The sequence below is a fragment of the Gopherus flavomarginatus genome, chromosome 1, assembly GCF_025201925.1.
Source record: "Gopherus flavomarginatus isolate rGopFla2 chromosome 1, rGopFla2.mat.asm, whole genome shotgun sequence".
NCBI classification, from domain to species: Eukaryota; Metazoa; Chordata; order Testudines; family Testudinidae; genus Gopherus; species Gopherus flavomarginatus.
The window spans coordinates 77,093,753-77,111,245 of NC_066617.1; the positions used below are offsets into that span (position 1 = coordinate 77,093,753).

At 37.0% G+C, this 17,493-nt stretch overlaps 1 protein-coding gene across 4 annotated transcripts in view; it reads right to left on the reverse strand.

Moving 5' to 3' along the window:
• Nucleotides 1-440: 440 nt before the first annotated feature.
• The window catches only part of PPP1R12A (protein phosphatase 1 regulatory subunit 12A), a 232,753-nt gene continuing 215,700 nt past the window's right edge, over nt 441-17,493 (reverse strand). For 3 of the 4 annotated variants that reach the window (XM_050934674.1, XM_050934656.1, XM_050934680.1), the window contains 2 exons: nt 9,336-9,386; nt 441-2,890 (listed from right to left, as the gene is read on the reverse strand). In XM_050934674.1, the coding sequence (XP_050790631.1) occupies nt 2,804-2,890; nt 9,336-9,386 (138 nt within the window). In that variant the 3' untranslated portion in view covers nt 441-2,803. Of the gene's footprint in view, nt 2,891-9,335; nt 9,387-10,131; nt 10,163-17,493 lie in introns of all 4 variants that reach the window. The other variant, XM_050934665.1, reaches the window with a different exon arrangement.

Here is a 17,493-nt window from a genome sequence, read left to right on the forward strand (position 1 = left end):
GCTGTTTCCATGCATGTTCACTATTAACTCTGGCACAACTCTCCTCCGACCCTGGAACACGTCCATTGAAAATACAAGTTACTGTTTTGAATTCCTTTCTCCTCCATGTCACCCACTGCACCATCAAAATCTATAGGTAAGTTTAGTCAGTCAGGCACAAGCAGCAATGAAGTGCTCTTCCCATTCCAGTATCGCCAAATGAGCAAGCAGACCTCCAAAGCAGAATTATGTTTTAAGTTCTGTCATTTGCAGGTTGACATGTGCTGTTTGGTTTAAAGTTCAGCTTTGGGGGTTTGTCTATCTACAGTAAAGTTTAGTTAACAAAATGTTTATGGAGAAATGAATTGGTGCTACAGAATAATCAATTACATTCATGAGCTGCTCTAATAGATTCAGGATTGTATTTTACTGTGGTAATAGCACAAAAAACTGGTTCTCAATTAAGTTCTGCATACAGACAGGTTTATGTAAAATATATAAACATTTGTCCAAGTTGTTACATAATGCATAAATATGGCATTTTTACTGGTGCATTTACATATGTGCATGTACAATGATGTGCAAATAATCACAATTTGATTACAATCTTTGAAAAGCACTTGAACTTTGCATCCACGTAAAGCAATGAATGAAAAAAAATGCCCACTGAATAATTTAAATACCAAACTCATAACATGGTTTAAAATATTCTCAGTAAAACTTTCACACATTTAAAATAGTTTTTATTCATTTTATTTGTATATGTCAAAATACATTTTTTCCAAAAGAGTGGGTTTTGCAACTAGTTTCATGCAGATACAAGGTCTGCTCAGTACTACCAATAAAATCAATATAGCACAGTAGCCGTTCGGTTCTTAGATAAAGAATAAATAACCTAAATATAAAACACTAAAATATTAGAAACATGTATTTACTCATTCACTGGCACTCAAACTTTACCAAATATAATCCAGAATATGCCTAAGTGTCTCATAACAGAACTGAACATGTTGCATCCATTCAAACTGATCAATTCTCTGCCTTTTATGTTAGCATAAGACAACGATGGTTCCCTATATTCAGACCCATCTCTCATACAGATCAATTATAACAAACTATCTCAAAAACTATCCTTGTACCTTTAAAATCAAGAATCCTGAGCTTGGTAGTAAGAGCATAACCTTACATCTTCAAAAAACCAATCAACAGAAAGAACATGTTCCCCTTACCAAAAAACCAAAACCAAAACAAAAAACAAAAACAAAAAAACACACACAAAAAAGCCTCCCCACCCCAATAAAACAAAACCCCTCCCCAAGAAGTAGGCAGTAGAACACAATGACCTTTTTAAATGAAGGGGTACAAATTCACATTTAATATAGTATACAATAACCGAGAATACAATAGCTACTACAAGCTTTACAATGTACAATTGATTTTAATGGCTGAACTGTTCAGTGGTATCAGGCAATAGTCTATGTGCCAATAAGATGTCATCTTGTATAGTTTAGTGAAAATATAAAAGCTGTTTGTTTCTAACAAAAGCAATCTTCACTTAAGTACTTTTTTTTTTTTTTTAAAAAGGCCACTGAAATGTATAAAATGGTCTGAACATGATGGTGGTATCAACTCAGATGCCTTTTCACATGGCAATAACAGTGCATATAAACATTGTGAGTGTAATGGGTTAGGTTTTGCAAATGATTTAGTAACTTTACTTTGGTTAGCACAACAGTTTTGGACAGCACTCAGATAAATACAGGTATGTGAAATGTAGTGAAGCAGTTATATTTATGCAACTTTTATTATGGTGAACACTATCAAATGAAAAAATGGGAGTAACAAGGTAATAAAAGTATTTTATAGTTCAAACCTTTTGTCAAGACAGGGCTCTGTAGAATGTACAATGTGTAAATTCATTATACCATAAAAATTAATGAACTTTGTTAAATACACCATTCTGGAGTAGCCTAATTTGCATTAACAGACATTTGCAATAGGGAAGATATTCAAGCATGCCACGTGGTGGTCTGAAAATCAAAACAGTACACATTTATATATACAGCATCACTCAGTACCTGCTAAAATGAATGTGAAGATTACAGGATCTAACATGTTTCACTACAAACTTTTTTTTTAAAGTGACCAATAAAGGCAGAAAACAGGACTTGTAAAATAATTCTAGTTTCAATTGACTTTAAAGCATCTTGTATAGGAGATAAATGCATATTGCACAAACAGTGAAAGCAGATGTTCCACCAAACATCTCTGTTCCAGGTGGCTGGACAATACAACTCTAGTTAGCAACACAAAGATGTATTTTAAAGGGTTGTGTGGTCTCTGCAAATGATAAAGCTGTGAAAACACTGTACAAGAAAAAAAAACTGGTACAAGAATAATTAAAAGGGAAAACACAAATCCAAACTTAGATGTAAAGAAAAAACTGAGTATAGAAAAACTATGAACTGTGGCACAACATGAGTAATTGTCTTCTGTGAGAGCTGAAAGCTTTTGTTGATGCAAAAGTGTTTATGTACAACTAAGGCTTACTGGTTAAATATCTGAGGCATATCTGGCCTTGAACACTTTCCTTATATGCTGTAGCTGTAAACAAGATTTCTCAGTCATTTTATCTTCTCAGCAGCTGCACTTTAACATGAAACAATGATCCTGATAAAAAGAACACAGGTAAGAGGGCATTTGGCAGGATATCTGAAAATGACAGTCTCCAAAAAATCTTCCCAAGCTTCCAGTGACTGCCACATCATGGTCCACTGGAGTTGCTAGATATGTGCAATACCATTTTGCTGCTGTAGTAAACTTTTTATTTGGAAAGTTTGCTTATAACTCTGATCAAGGCCCCATTTTCATCTTTTAGCCTCTGGTTGTCTGCCTTCAAGTCTGGTAGCATCTATCAAAAATGGAAGCACAATGGTTATTTTGCTGTTATAACCTAAAACAAAGGCAACAAAACTAGACAAGGCAGTCATCAGAAATAGAACTCTCATTCACAGAAGTTGTTTTAGTTCTTTCAGTAATAAAGTGGTTTAGCGCACTTGGCCTTCTGGTATGAAACAATTAGGCTGGAATATAAATTGTCCTTTGCTAGCACCGGATGCAGTAAAATTCAGTAGCCGGAAAAAAAATGGCCTCATCCTGCTCTAGGTGCTTTTGTGCAAAGTAAATGTTGTTGAATTGTTTTAAAGGTTTTAATTACTTACAAGTGCACAACCAAAGTTTGTAAATTGATTGATTCTTACTATTCAAGAGGCCCATCTACACTAGCAGTCTGCATTATTTCATCAAGATTTAATATTAAAGCTAAGCATTTCTAGTACTGTTTGTTCCTGCACTGGTTCCAGCTTTCCGTAATACCCAGCCTGATCAACATAACATGCTTCAGCATGTCTACCTGTAGCACTACCTTCAACCTATGCTTCAGATCACCCATCCCAAATAGCAGACACCCAAGAAAACTACATTAAAAGAACATTAAGGTTGCAAAGTCAAACATTCAGAAGTTAGAAAATTCCAGAATTAAGGTTCCCTGGAAGGCTGGGAAATGCACAGGCACAGAGTTAGGAACCAACAATGGGGGAGGGAGTGTGGACAGGCACGGGGGGCAGGAGCTGGGAAGACAGTTGGACAGGATCAGAGGGGGAGCATGGGCTAGGATCACAAAGATCTATAACCACTACAGAGAACACTCCCCTACAGAAATTACTCTCCACATTCATCTGCTGTCAGAAAATATCTGTGAAGACTCTTGGGAAACTCTCCCCTCACCCGACACGAAAGATAACAGCCTATTTCTGCTAACAGCTACCTCAGCATCAGAGCTCTGTGCTTTGGATCTAAATGTCCAAACCCTGCTTATGACCCATTCAACACAATTCCAACATGATTTTTGTTTGTTTGTTTGTTTAAAAAAGGTTAGCAAATTGCACACACAACAACAACCCCATATGTTAAAAGAACACTAAGGCTGCAAAATCAAGCATTCAAAAGTTAGGCTGCCCACACAATGTAATTCTCTCCTGCCCCCAGTGTGTCTGTATTATGATACAGACTGACTACATTATCACATCCCCCCGAACCCCCCGCATAATACCTGCCTCTTCAGTGCACAGGACAGGCCTGCCCAGGGAATGAATCACGGTTGTGTAGTGAGTTACGGTGTCTCATTTGCACAAAAGTGAAGGTGCATGATGAGTGCAGCAGGACATTGCAGGAAGAGGAAAGATGGTCTCATCATGATTAAGGAACCTGAATGCCACCTGGAGAATTAGAGTTTCTCCTTGCCTCTGCCACAGCGTTCCTGTGTGAAGCTAAGCACTTTAAATCCAGACTTTTCACAGATGGCCACTAATTCTGTGTTCCTCATTTTATGGGTGTCCTAATTTTTGACCCTGGGGAGTGATGTGCACAAGTGCTCAGCACTCACAGCTGCAACTGAAGTCAATGGGAGCTGAGCTTCGATCATATAAACAGCTATAAAATGCTATGGACTTTGAAAAAAATCAAGCCCCGTGTGTCTCCACTCGGGCACTCAAAATTAGCAGGCACCTTACTATTTTGCCCTTAATCTCTCTGAGCTTCAGTTCCCCAGCTGTAAAACGGGAACAATACCTCTCATCTCAGGGGTGTGATTAATGTTTGTGAAGCACTCTCATGCTATGGTCAGAGAACCATAGAAACACTCATGAGGATATTAATAATTCTACCTTCAGATCAGGGTTTGAATGGTATGTGTTAAATCAGGCATAGGGCTGAACACTGAACAAAGGAGAAGATAAAACTTCATGGAATGAGGCAGGGGCTTTTGAGCACTTGACTTTGCAACGTTAACTCTTAATGTCTCTTTTTTTTAGTGCAATATTATCTCTAGTTTACTGTGGTGTATGTATTACGTGTATGGACGTATCTCTGCACCACGTAATATGGTTTGTTCTAATGTTTCTGTCCTATCGGGGGAAACAGTGTATAGTGAAATACAGATGAAATGGCCAAAGGCTACCATGCTCCTACCTTTTCTGAAACCTCAGTGCCTTCTGAGTGTCTGTGCTCGCGGAGGTAAGACACTTGGTTTTATTCTTCGTATATTTGTAAAAAGAAAATTATTTTGTTTTACATGGTATTGTGTTTGCCTGCTTCTTGTTTTGAAGCTAAACAGTTTTCTCTTTAGGATCTAGACAGCAGAAAAATGCAAGTTCAGGTGTGGACTGAGAACGTCTCTCTGACCTATCCATGAGGCTTAGTCAATTCCGCCTTGTCCCCAAATGTACTAGTCAGTCCTCAAGGCAAATTTTGGAGAGAGTGTGGTATGGCAGGCTGACCAGAAGTGCACCTGAAGGAGATAAGTACCATAGAGAGCTGAGAGTTACTAATGTGTATATGGGGCGGGGGGAGCTTAGTCTCTTTTCATAAATGTTTTTTTATTTTCTGTACAAATCTCTGGTGTGTGGGAGATGTGCCTCCAGCTCCAGAGTCCTGTGCCAACTCACTCCTTAATGAGGGAGCTACAGTTATGTATGTGAGTACACACGAGCTTTAGCTCTCCCCTCAACCCCCCTACCCCGCCCCCAGTGAATTTCCATCCAGATAAAAAAAAACACACTGCTCAAACATAGACTGTATTTAGATAAAGCCCTATTTAGTATGCAGTTACATAGTTGCCAAAAACTGTCCTTAATAGTTTTTATTCTGATGAAGCTATTTGTGCATTACTACTCAAGGCAGGAAGGAGTAATGGGCAGAGAATATATCAGCCAAATACTGAACGGGAGAGGCGACAACACCAGTGTTCTGTATCACTGCACTAGTAGATATAGGTATTATGGGATCGATCTGGGAGGACAAGCTGAAATAGATTAGCTGCAACTTTGTGCTGCTTATGTATATGAATGCTAAAATGGTTCAACGTGAACCAGCCGAAGCAGAACAACTGACAACATTTGCTTGCAGCTAGTGCAATCTTACTGGATTTAGACGTTCTGGCGACATGTCCACATACCACTTTCAATACAAAGGGGGTAGATCCTCAGCTGGTATAAGTAATGAAGCTCTGACAAGTTACACCAGCTGAGGATCTGCCCCCAAACAGTTGACTACCATTTCAGGTGCTTGAATAGGTGGTGTAAATGCCAAAATTCTCTAGTGTAGCTGAGCCTTTGGTTAACCCTTCACTATATATGCAAAGCTTCAATTCCAGTTTACTTCTCCCTGAAAATCAAGAGCATCTTTTTATGGTCTCTTAAATAAGCAAGACTATAACGTGCACTATTTATGTCTTGTTATATTATTGTGGGTAATTTTGAATAGGTCTAGTTGATGCAAAATGTCATTCAATAGTCACTAAGCACGTCTTTTAGTAGCCAAACCCAGATTTTTACAAAACCAAACTCACAAATGATAAACAGTTTTGCATAAACAAAGGTTTAAACAGACTGTGCTCATGAGTATGTGTGGCCTCCTACCCCAACCCCTCAATGGAAAATTCTGAGGCTTGAGGCATGTAGGCAGACCCCAAAGAAATGCATACGTCTCTCCTCTGGGAGGGATAGACAGAATGTGTGCGTGCAAAAATGAGGATGGTGTGAGAGCTATTAGCCATAAAAAAAATTCTATTTTTAAATATATTTTCATCTGGCCCAGATCCATAGGGCTCAGAGCTTCAGCCGTGCACAATTTTTCTATCAAGGACAAAGGGCTAGGGGGCTGAAAGATTTGGCATGTGGAGAAGGGGCAGGGGAATGGGTCAAATTTTGTTTTCTCAAAGGTGGCCACCAAATGGATTTTTCACAGATGTCCCCTGTAATTTAATTTCACACAGGTATAACGTGTAATCTTCAAAACCAGCACTCAGATTTCCTTTGGTTTACGGTTACAGATTTTTAAAACTATTCTAAATCTAGTTTGATAAAAAGAATATTAGCACAACTGAGCCAGATCTGAACTAAACAAAAGTATTTGAACAAATACATAATAAGCCTTGAAATTCAAATACATTCTTGAAGAAACAATGACTTTTTTGCATACCAAAACTCTACATACTGGAATGTAAAAACTAGAATAGCTGATGCAAACTATCAAGTCCATAATCCTGAAATCATTACTCAGATATTCACTAGTACAATTCTGATTTGAGTCAGTCTTATAAAAGTTAACTACAGTGGAGAGAGGAAGATCTCTACTGTCAATTTTAATATATTGGAAATCTTGAGGTCAATTTTCCAACTCTGCATCTTGTACAAAAGTCAAAACAAAGGAAACCTAATGCTAGTTCAAGTCCTGTATGAATAGCCATGACTTCTGGGGCACCACACCTATAAATAAACTACAATCAAAAATCTTGTACAAGTCAAGACAGACCTATTTCTTGAACTATCCTCTGATTTGTCTTTGAATGGAAAATGAGAAGATATGATGCTAGTAAGGATAATATCAAATCCTACCAATGTGTCTGTAAGAAGGAACAGTAGCTGGGACAACTGGACATCATGCATAAGCCACACTTCTGTAACCAAGCAATAAGTAAATCTTTGGACACACAAGCATTAATTGTAAAGTGCTGCCAAAGCACTAGCTAAAATTCAACACCTGCCAAGCTACTCAAAGGAGGAAAAATGAAGAAAGAAGAAATTACAAGTCCACAGAACGTAGTTGCCTACAGGACCCTGAGAGCTTTGCAACCACTCTGGTCAAGGCCCTATTCTCAGCCAGCAGTCGCTCATTTAAATGTCTCAAAGATTGAATCTGCAGGAATCATAAAGAAATAGGAGTGAAAACAAGAGAAAAGCAAGTATAGTATGTTTAAAAAAAACAGACGAGGAGAATTGAAAGAAAACTTAAATCAAAAGAGACAGTCATGTTAAAAGCAGATAACTAGCTGTGAAAGGAAAGGATCAAAAAGTGGCACATTCTTGAAATGTAATCTAAGAACAGCCAGTGATTAGTCACAGCTTTCCAGAACAATTCAGGATGCATTAACAATGAGAGTTATTCCAGGAATTCTTTACTTAAAATTCTAATTACATGGACTAAATTTCCTATTCAGCAATCTGCAAATAATCATGTGCTTAACACTACATGACACTTAAGTGGCACTACAGCAAACAATAGGATGAGAGTTAATCTTATAATTAAAAACATTAATGTGTGGCTGCAAATAAAGAACTTTATAAAACTGATAATATATTTGTAGTCTCTATTTCTCTTATCACTCCAGCCATCCTTAAGGATATACTTGTAGGTTAACACAATGTGAAAGTCTCTATCCTGCAATTCTCCATCATTAGAAGAATGATAATTTTTTCCCATGCTGTAGTTTGCTTTCTGTCCCAAATATTATTTTGTCCTCCATTACGGCACGCGTACTTGGCTCTAAATCTAATGGAGATAAAACAACATGGTTGTCTTTTGTATACTTCTCTGCTTCTCATCATCCATTATGTCAGCAAGAACTCATGTATGCCTTTAAAAGAACAGTATCTGGAAGTAAGAGCTGTTGCAGAGCAGCAGGGAGAGCTCAAAAATGTGTTTTAGAAGAAACCCTTTAGCAACAGAATAGTGAATACTGGCTGTCAATAGACTGGTGGTCTCTCTAAAATTATGGCATCCAAAGATGTTTTCTAGTTCACTGCATTCCAACTGCTTCCTTGGTATGATTCAATTTTATCATTGGTTTGGTTGGCTCACTTCTGGAGTTTTGTCCATGGATATAATGAAAAATGTATATATGGGCAGCTCCCTGGATTAACCTTGTTTAGCTCAAATCATATCACTCAGGACCTAAACTGGGTAAATGTTGGAGGGAGAAGAACTGTGCATTGAACCATATCATGACTTAAGAAAAGAAAACAAATCACAGAAATTAACTCTAAAACTACAAGGTTAAAGTCAAGGTTAAAGTCATATTTGTTAAAATATCTCATAGGCCAATCTTCTGTTTTGCACTACTGTAAGAAGTTAGTGAAAACCATAAAATACCATCTCAGCCTCTAAAAGTGATAAATTAAACCAAGGGGAAAAGTGTAAAAAAAAATTACTACCCTAGAAACCTTTGCCTTTTCTCCCTGGTTACCACCCTAAACTTGCAAATCCCAGCCACTTTCTTAAAAAAAATATATATATTTTAAAAATCACCCTTTGCTGTTATATCCTTTGCAAACAGAAAAGCAATGGAATTGGAGATTACTGCACAAGAGATTCTGTTGTGTTGGAAACTCAGGGAAATGATGTACTTGCCTATTTGCCAATGAGATTGCCAACAGCTGGAAAACTTCCACCTTACAAATAATGTTAACAACCAACGCACACTTTTACAGAATTAGTCACAAATGGTGTGAAACACTTACTTTGAGTTCCTCTTCCATTTCAGATATCCGTCTTTCCAGAGCTCTTCGTTCCTAGATCAAATGAGTGGCGTTAATGGTAAGCAATGCAAATTGCATTTTTAATAGTTCTTATAAATATGGTGAACATTGTGATACATGTCAAGTTTCAAAGACCAAACAACTAGAAGCACAGAGCATACAGGAGACTTGTGATGCCAGTGATGTGTAGAAAATTCGTTCACATTAAAATTTAAAAACTTAGATGGAAGAGAGATTAAGATATTCATTACTATTTTCAAAATACACCCCATCTCTTCCTGTACATTAATTTGGACAGGGTATAAGTTTATAAGTATGCCTTTGTTCAGATTTATTCCCTCAGGTAGACTTTTGAGATAATTTAACACACAAGAAAATGCAGAAAATAATCAGAAACAAACAAGTATATTAAAAGAAACAAAGCACAAAAAGCATAAGCTTTCATAGACAAGCAAATATAGCTGAAACATTTGTCTCCTCTCAGAATCTTCCCAAGACACTATTTTTTTTTTAAAAGTTCATTCCCATAATATATTTTAGATTAACAACGCAGGCAACAGACTTGATATCATGATTGCTTTCCTTGTGTAAGACAATGCAGTGGGTCTTATTTAAAAGCAGTTGCTGTATTCAGTATTTTACATTCCAATTTTTCAAAGAGTGAAAGGCAAAAGCTACAGATTACTGCAAAGTGTACATTTATATCTGCATACAATGGTGTTATGCAAAACAGCAAGCAGCATTAACTGAAGTGTGTAAAACTTTGGTTAGATCATACCGCCCAGTAGATACTGACTCTTGCCGGTCACCTTTCAGATACAAACCATTTGAATTTAGTTTAATCATAGTGAAGTTATTCCCCAGACATATTTCCCCATTTTAGCAAAATAACTTTAAAGGTTTAGCAAAGTAATCATTCACTGCAGTTGTTAGTATCCTTAGTTTATTCTACTTAATGATTTTGAGTTGAGAATTGTATTTTGACAAGATGATATTGACAGATAATAATAGGCATAGTTATCAGTACCAGTGAATTAACTGCAGTAAGCAAGTGAGTAACAAAAGCAAAATAACAAAGCCAAATAAAATAAATTCCAAGAAAGCAGTAAACTCAAGTCACCAAGAGTTACATCAGTTACTTATTATTAGTTTTTAAGGGTAGCATTTATTACCAGAGCTCTTAGAAACTAGCGGTCAATTAAATATAGTTCAGACTTCATTAAGTTTTTACAGTTCAAGCGAGGGTGGATTGATTCAAATCAAAAGCAATTTAAATAACCAATTTCAATCATGATTTAAATCAGCAAGCAGGAAACACTGATTTAAAATAATTTTAATTGTGTTTCCCAGTTGTACTTCATAATTTTTTTCTAAAGAAAGGTTGATTTTCATTGGTTGGTAACCAATTAAAATGTTGATTTACAACTAAATGTAGCCTTTACATTAGATTTGGTGCTTAATTTTGCTAACCAGGAGGCTATGCTATATCTTATACATTTAAGATTTACTTAAAACAGCTTATTTACGCTTATTCGCATTCTTAACATGTTTATGTTAGAAAATGGTTATTATCTAAAAGTTTATAAAAACATGTTTTGCATTTAAAACTGATTTATTAAACAAAGGAAGCGTTATACCTAATTAATTAACTGAACTGATTGTTTCTAGTCCTAATCAGAGTTTAATGTCAAAAGGGACTACCAGATCATGTAGTTCAGGGGTCCCCAACGCAGTACCCGTGGGTGCCATGGTGCGCCTGCGTCCTGCCCCCCGGGAGAGCACCTGCTGAAATGCTGCAGCAGCATTTTGGCGGGGATGCCTCTTGATGACGACGCTTGTCGCCGACAAGTGATGTCATCGAGAGGCATCACTCCCGAATTTCGGCAGAGACGTCTCTCGATGTCGCTTGTCGACGGCAAGCAACGTCGTCATCGAGAGGCGTCGCCGCCGAAAAGCCGCCGAAATTCGGTGGCATTTCGGTCGGTGCTCCACCACCGCAGTGGTGCTTTGGCTGGCACCTGCCAGCCACAAAGGTTGGGGACCACTGATGTAGTCTGACCTCCTGAATATCTGCTGCCACTGAGCACCCACATACTAAACTCAACCAAAATATTGCAGCCCACAGGAGACTAGACTATTGTGTGTCACAGGCAGAGAATAGAAGGGAGCGAGCTGCACCAGCGCCCGAGGTCCCGGAATTGCGGGGAAATAATTAAATAGTGTATAACCAGATAATCCTGGCAAATGACTCACACCAACATGTAGTGGAAGGCGAACCCCACAAGGACACAGCCACCTGACCTGGGGGAAAAAATCCTGCCTGATCCCACATATGGTGATCAGTTAGACCCTGAGCATGTGAACAAGAACGAGCCAACCAAACACCTGCATGAAAGAATGCTTGGGGCCACCTCAACACTAGCCCTCCTCATCCGGTGTCCATGGTCACCATGTCCTTCAAAATTTTAGAACTAGCAGATCTCATGCTCTCTCACCTAATTTGTATTCATAGTTTATAAGAGGAAATCAAGGTTTCCTGCTTTTTTAGCTCCCTATTGGTGTCTCAACTTGGAATGAACTAGTCATTGAACTGAACAAGTTGAATAAACTGAAATGAAAATATTCTCTCTGCACCTACAGAAGAGGCTACTGCTGTTATAGCTAGTTCAGCACTTCAACAAATTCTGGTTCCAGGTGTTTTGCCAGTGACTTCCGAGAGTTCAGTGGTATATTGGGGGGAGGGATAGTTTAGTGATTTGAACATCGGCCTACTAAACCCAGGGTTATGAGTTCAATCCTTGAGGGGGCCACTTAGGGATCTGGTGCAAAAAATCAGTACTTGGTCCTGCTAGTGAAGGCAGGGAGCTGGACTCGATGACCTTTCAAGGTCCCTTCCAGTTCTAGGAGATAGGTATATCTCCAATTATATAAAATGTAAATAACTTTCTTTAAAATTTGGCAAATATACTATTTAATACTATTCGGTATTTAAATGATTTTAATAGATTATAGTAAGTTTAGGCCTTCAAATAGATTGTTTATTTCAAATTTTAATTTTAAATAGGTTGATTTTTTAAAAAACCAGTTTTTAATTTGAATGAAACAATCCAATTTAAATAAAAAAGTATTTTTTAAAAAATATAATTGCTTTTTATCTACACTGGTCCAAGCTACACAAGAGGGGCTCTTAATTGGGCTGACCTAGTAAATTGTTTGTTATGCAAATAACAAAATTCTGATTAACAGAATCATAGAATATCAGGATTGGAAGGGGTCATCTAGTCCAACCCCACACAGACTTTTTGCTCCAGATCCCTAAATGGTCCCCCCAAGGATTGAACTCGTAACCTTGGGTTCAGCAGGCCGATGTTCAAACCACTGAGCTATCCAGAAAATGAAAGTTGTTTCTATGATACAGAAGCATCCCTAACAACAAGCTTCTTACTGTAGTGGGAGCGTATTTTAAAAAACAAAAACACAGTTACAGCTACATGTCACTATTTTCTCAAGGAGGAAAAAACAAACAAACAAACAAAAAAAACCCTGGATTCCCTGTACCAAAAAACTTACTGAAGTAACATTTAAACAGCAATTTCAGCAGCTTTTAGTAGTTAAAAGAAATACTGACAATTTATTAGTAGGACTGTCAAGTGATTAAAAAAAATTATTGCAATTAATCGCACTGTTAAATAATAGAATACCATTTATTTAAATATTTTTGGATGTCTTCTACATTTTCAAATATATTGATTTCAGTTACAACACAGAATACAAAGTTTACAGTGATCACTTTGTATTTATTTTTTATTACAAATATTTGCACTGTAAAAAAATATAGTATTTTTCAATTCACCTAATATAAGTACTGTAGTGCAACCTCTTTTTAATGAAAGTTGAATTTACAAATGTAGAATTATGTACAAAAAATAACTGCATTCAAAAATAAAAATTTAAAACTTTAGAACCTACAAGTCCAATCAGTCGTACTTCAGCCAATCGCTCACACAAACAAGTTTGGTTACAATTTGCAGGAGATAATGTTGCCCATGTCTTGTTTACAGTGTCACCTGAAAGTGAGAACAGGCGTTTGCATGGCACTGTTGTAGCCGGTATTGCAAGATATTTATGTGCCAGATGCACAAAAGATTCATATATCCCTTCATGTCAACTACCATTCCAGAAGACACGCATCCATGACGGGTTCTACTCTATAATGGTCCAAAGCAGAGTGGACCGACATATGTTCATTTCCATCATCTGAGTCAGATGTCACCAGCAGAAGGGTAAATTTTCTTTTTTGGTGGTTCAGGTTCCGTAGTTTCCACATCGGAATGTTGCTCTTTTAAGACATCTGAAAGCATTCTCCACATCTCGTCTCTCTGATTTTGGAAGGCACTTAAGATTCTTAAACCCTGGTCAAGTGCTGTATCTATCCTTAGAAATCTCACATTGGTATCTTCTTTGTTTTGTCAAATCTGCTGTGAAAGTGTTCTTAAAACAAATGTGCTGGATCATCATCTGAGACTGCTATGACATAAAATATATGCAGATAAAATAGAACAGGAGACATACAATTCTCCCCCAAGGAGATCAGTCACAAATTTAATGAACATATTTTTCTTTAATGAGCATGATCAGCATGAAGCATGTCCTCTGGAATGGTGGCTGAAGCATGAAGGGGCATATGAATGTTTAGCACATCTGGCACGTAAATACCTTGCAATGCTGGCTACAAAAGTGCCATGCAAATGCCTGTTCTCACTTTCAGGTAACATTATAAATAAGAAGCAGATGGCATTATCTCCCGTAAATGTAAACAAACTTGTTTGTCTTAGCAATTGGCTGAACAAGAAGTAGGACTGAGCGGACTTGTAGGTTCTAAAGTTTGTTTTGTTTTTGAGTGCAGTTATGTGACAAAAAAAACCACACGTGTAAGTTACACTTTCATGATAAAGAGATTGTACTACAATACTTGTATGAGGTGAACTGAAAAGTACTATTTCTTTTATTATTTTTACAGTGCAAATATTTGTAATAAAAACTAATATAAAGTGAGCCCTGTATACTTTGTATTCTGTGTTGTGATAGAAATCAATATATTTGATAATGTACAAAAACATCCAAAATATTTAATAAATTTCTATTGGAATTTTATTGTTTAACAGTGTGATTAATCACGATTAATTTTTTAAATCGCGCTTTTTTTTTGAGTTAATCATGTGAGTTAACTGCGATTAATCAACAGCCCTAGTTATTAGTCATCTTTTTCAGGAAGTTGTTCTTTTAAAAATTTCCTTGTCTGTTGGACTAATTTTAAGTTACAGGATTAAAGTCAAATCACGATTTGTGCATTCCATAAAAACAACAAAAACCTTTCCTCACTTCTCCATGAAGATTTAGTCCAGAGATGTATTGAAGTCTCTTAATGCTAAGACTACATTCTCTGTTTTATACCTGATCTTTAACCCTGGGTTTGTTTGCTTTCCAACTGCAATAATCTTCTGTTAATTACAGTGCATTAGTGCTGTTCAACTCTATTTAATCTAATAGTTTTATCTATGAAGTGTCCTCCCCGGGTGCCACTGAAAAAGTAAGTTTCCCTAAGAAACAAAAGGTCTGACTTAAAAAATAAGAAAATAGTGGTTATAATAAAACAAAACCATACTATTGTTCAGAAAAAGCCAGAACCATCAATCAAGGTCAACGCTGCATGCATTTTCCCCTTCCCCAAAGTGAATGACATATCTATTTACATAGTAATGTTTGGATCATGCAACGTATCAGTGCTCACACATTTCAATTAGAGTTTTGCTTTTATCTAATTCTCTAATCCTACCTAAAAGAAATCTCAGTCAGAGCACAAAAATTAGCTTTACTAATCCCTCACTATATGCTTGATTATCAATTATGAAGTTTCTGATTCAGCTAACTGCAATATGCAAATCCTGTATTCTGAATAAGGGCCATGGATACTTCTCCTGTCTACTCTCTATCCACATGCTAACACACACAGGCACCACAACTTCTGACACTCTCCCCAACCAGCTTCAAAGATTAAATACCATTAAATTTAAAAAAGAATTACTTTTAGCAGGAGAGGGCCAACGGGGATTGCCAAAATAATGAGATGTCTGGGGTTTTGTAAGGTGACAGACTATAGCCAAGCACTATCGAGGAATTAACAATAATCAGAATGCAGGTGTGAGAAGATGTACTTCAGTATAAAAATGAACAACCTGAGGATATTCTCTATTACATCAGCAGCAACCATATTCTGGGCTTATAAACACCTCAACCTTTCACCTCAAAGAGTTGGTTTACCCCAGTATACAGTTATTGCCTCCATACAAGAAGCATCTTTGGGTTATATGAATTACGTTCAATAACTAAGATAGAGATGTCCCCAATCCAAATCCACAGATCTGAGCAGCCCCACACTTTGGGGAGACTTCAGGATGATGTCTGAAGTCCTGATCAAGATCCAAATTTTGCCATTTTGGCTCCTCTATTCTGTGATGGTAAACTCCTCTCACTGTACTACTTGGAATGTCCAAAAGCATGCCTAAACCTACATTTCCAAGTTAAGGGCTATAAATGGAACCCTTAATCCTGTTCTGCCTAAATATTGCCGGGATCTCCTAGCAATGGTGAGACATGTGCCACCCATCCCAATCTTCATAGGACAGGCCCAGTTCGTACAACATTGTAACTAATCTCAAATAACTATGTTGACAATCAATCATCAGTTTATGGCACAGAAACCTATTCTTTTTAGGGCTGGCAGGGGTATCAGTCAGAATCAACTTCTAGAATATTTGTTAGGCTAGTACTATAAAACAGTTTTAATAAGTTTATTTATCATTAGTGAAGAAAGGTACATCTCATCTTGAAAATGGGTCATAGCCCAACCGATTCTATTAGCATTTCCTTATGGTCACACCTACCTTCTCTCAACCTTGCATCTTTTCCAGCCTCTCCCACTATTTCATTTTTTTCCGGTTCTGTTTTTATATGTATATATCCCCAAGTTTCAATTTTACGTAAAACGTGTCTTATACTTGGCAAAGTAGAACATGAGTTTTAGCTTACTGCTTCATTTATGTATAGGCTTGTGCTGCATGTGAAAAATTGTACCTTTAAAAATTCTCAAAATGATACACAAAAAATTCTACTAAGTAAAGGTGTCTAGTATATTTCTGGATAGCCGAACTTTATTTACTGCTAACAGTTAAAAAGTAATTGAAGTGGGATTTTTATTAATAAACTGAATTTTAGAGTATAACAATGTTATTTTGAAAGGGAAGCTAATTAGAGATAATTCTATCCTCACACCACTTTCTTCTTATTAAGAATATTTGAATGAAAAAAATAATCTTTGGTATTTCATTGGCTATTGCTGTTGATTCAGCTCTGAACTCATTCCTCTGTGACACTGCTGTTAGGAAAGAACTGATGTCACACACAATTACTACTTCAGCTCAGGAATAAATAATAAAGGTGGATTTTTCTTTAAACTGCTCTCAAAATGGTATCTGAGCACCAGATGAAATAACTAATATTTAAAGTACAGATGCTCCCGGGGTTATGCAAACCTGACTTATGCAAATCCGCACTTACAGAAAAAGTTCCTTCCGTAAGCTAGAAAGGTGGTGCGGTTTTGTTTTGTTTTGGTTTTGGTTTTTTGGAGGGGGAGGAGAGATGGTTGGGTATATGTTTCTGATTTACGCAAAATTTGAGTTACGCAAGGCATTTTGCAACGGAACGCTTGCCTAAGTTGGGGAGCGTCTGTAAAAGAAAGCAGTGAAATGGAAAAGGAGAAAATGTATAATCAAAGAAATTCTTTTTTAAAAAAATGTTCCTCATATATCAGAGTTAAGTTTGAGTTGGTAAAATAAAAAGAACATGACTCCACTCCTCGAGCCAACTAGGTTTCAACTACTCAGTAATGCTATTACAACCTTTATTCCTCCCTTGACCCGCTATGTGTTTTATGTAATAAATTTGGTACAAGAATAACACTTCTACAGTGAAACTGATTGGATAAAAAGTCTCCTCTGTGGAAAATAAACAGTTTCATAGGGTATGTCTACACTACCTGCCGGACTGGTGGGCAGTGATCGATCCAGCAGGGGTTGATTTA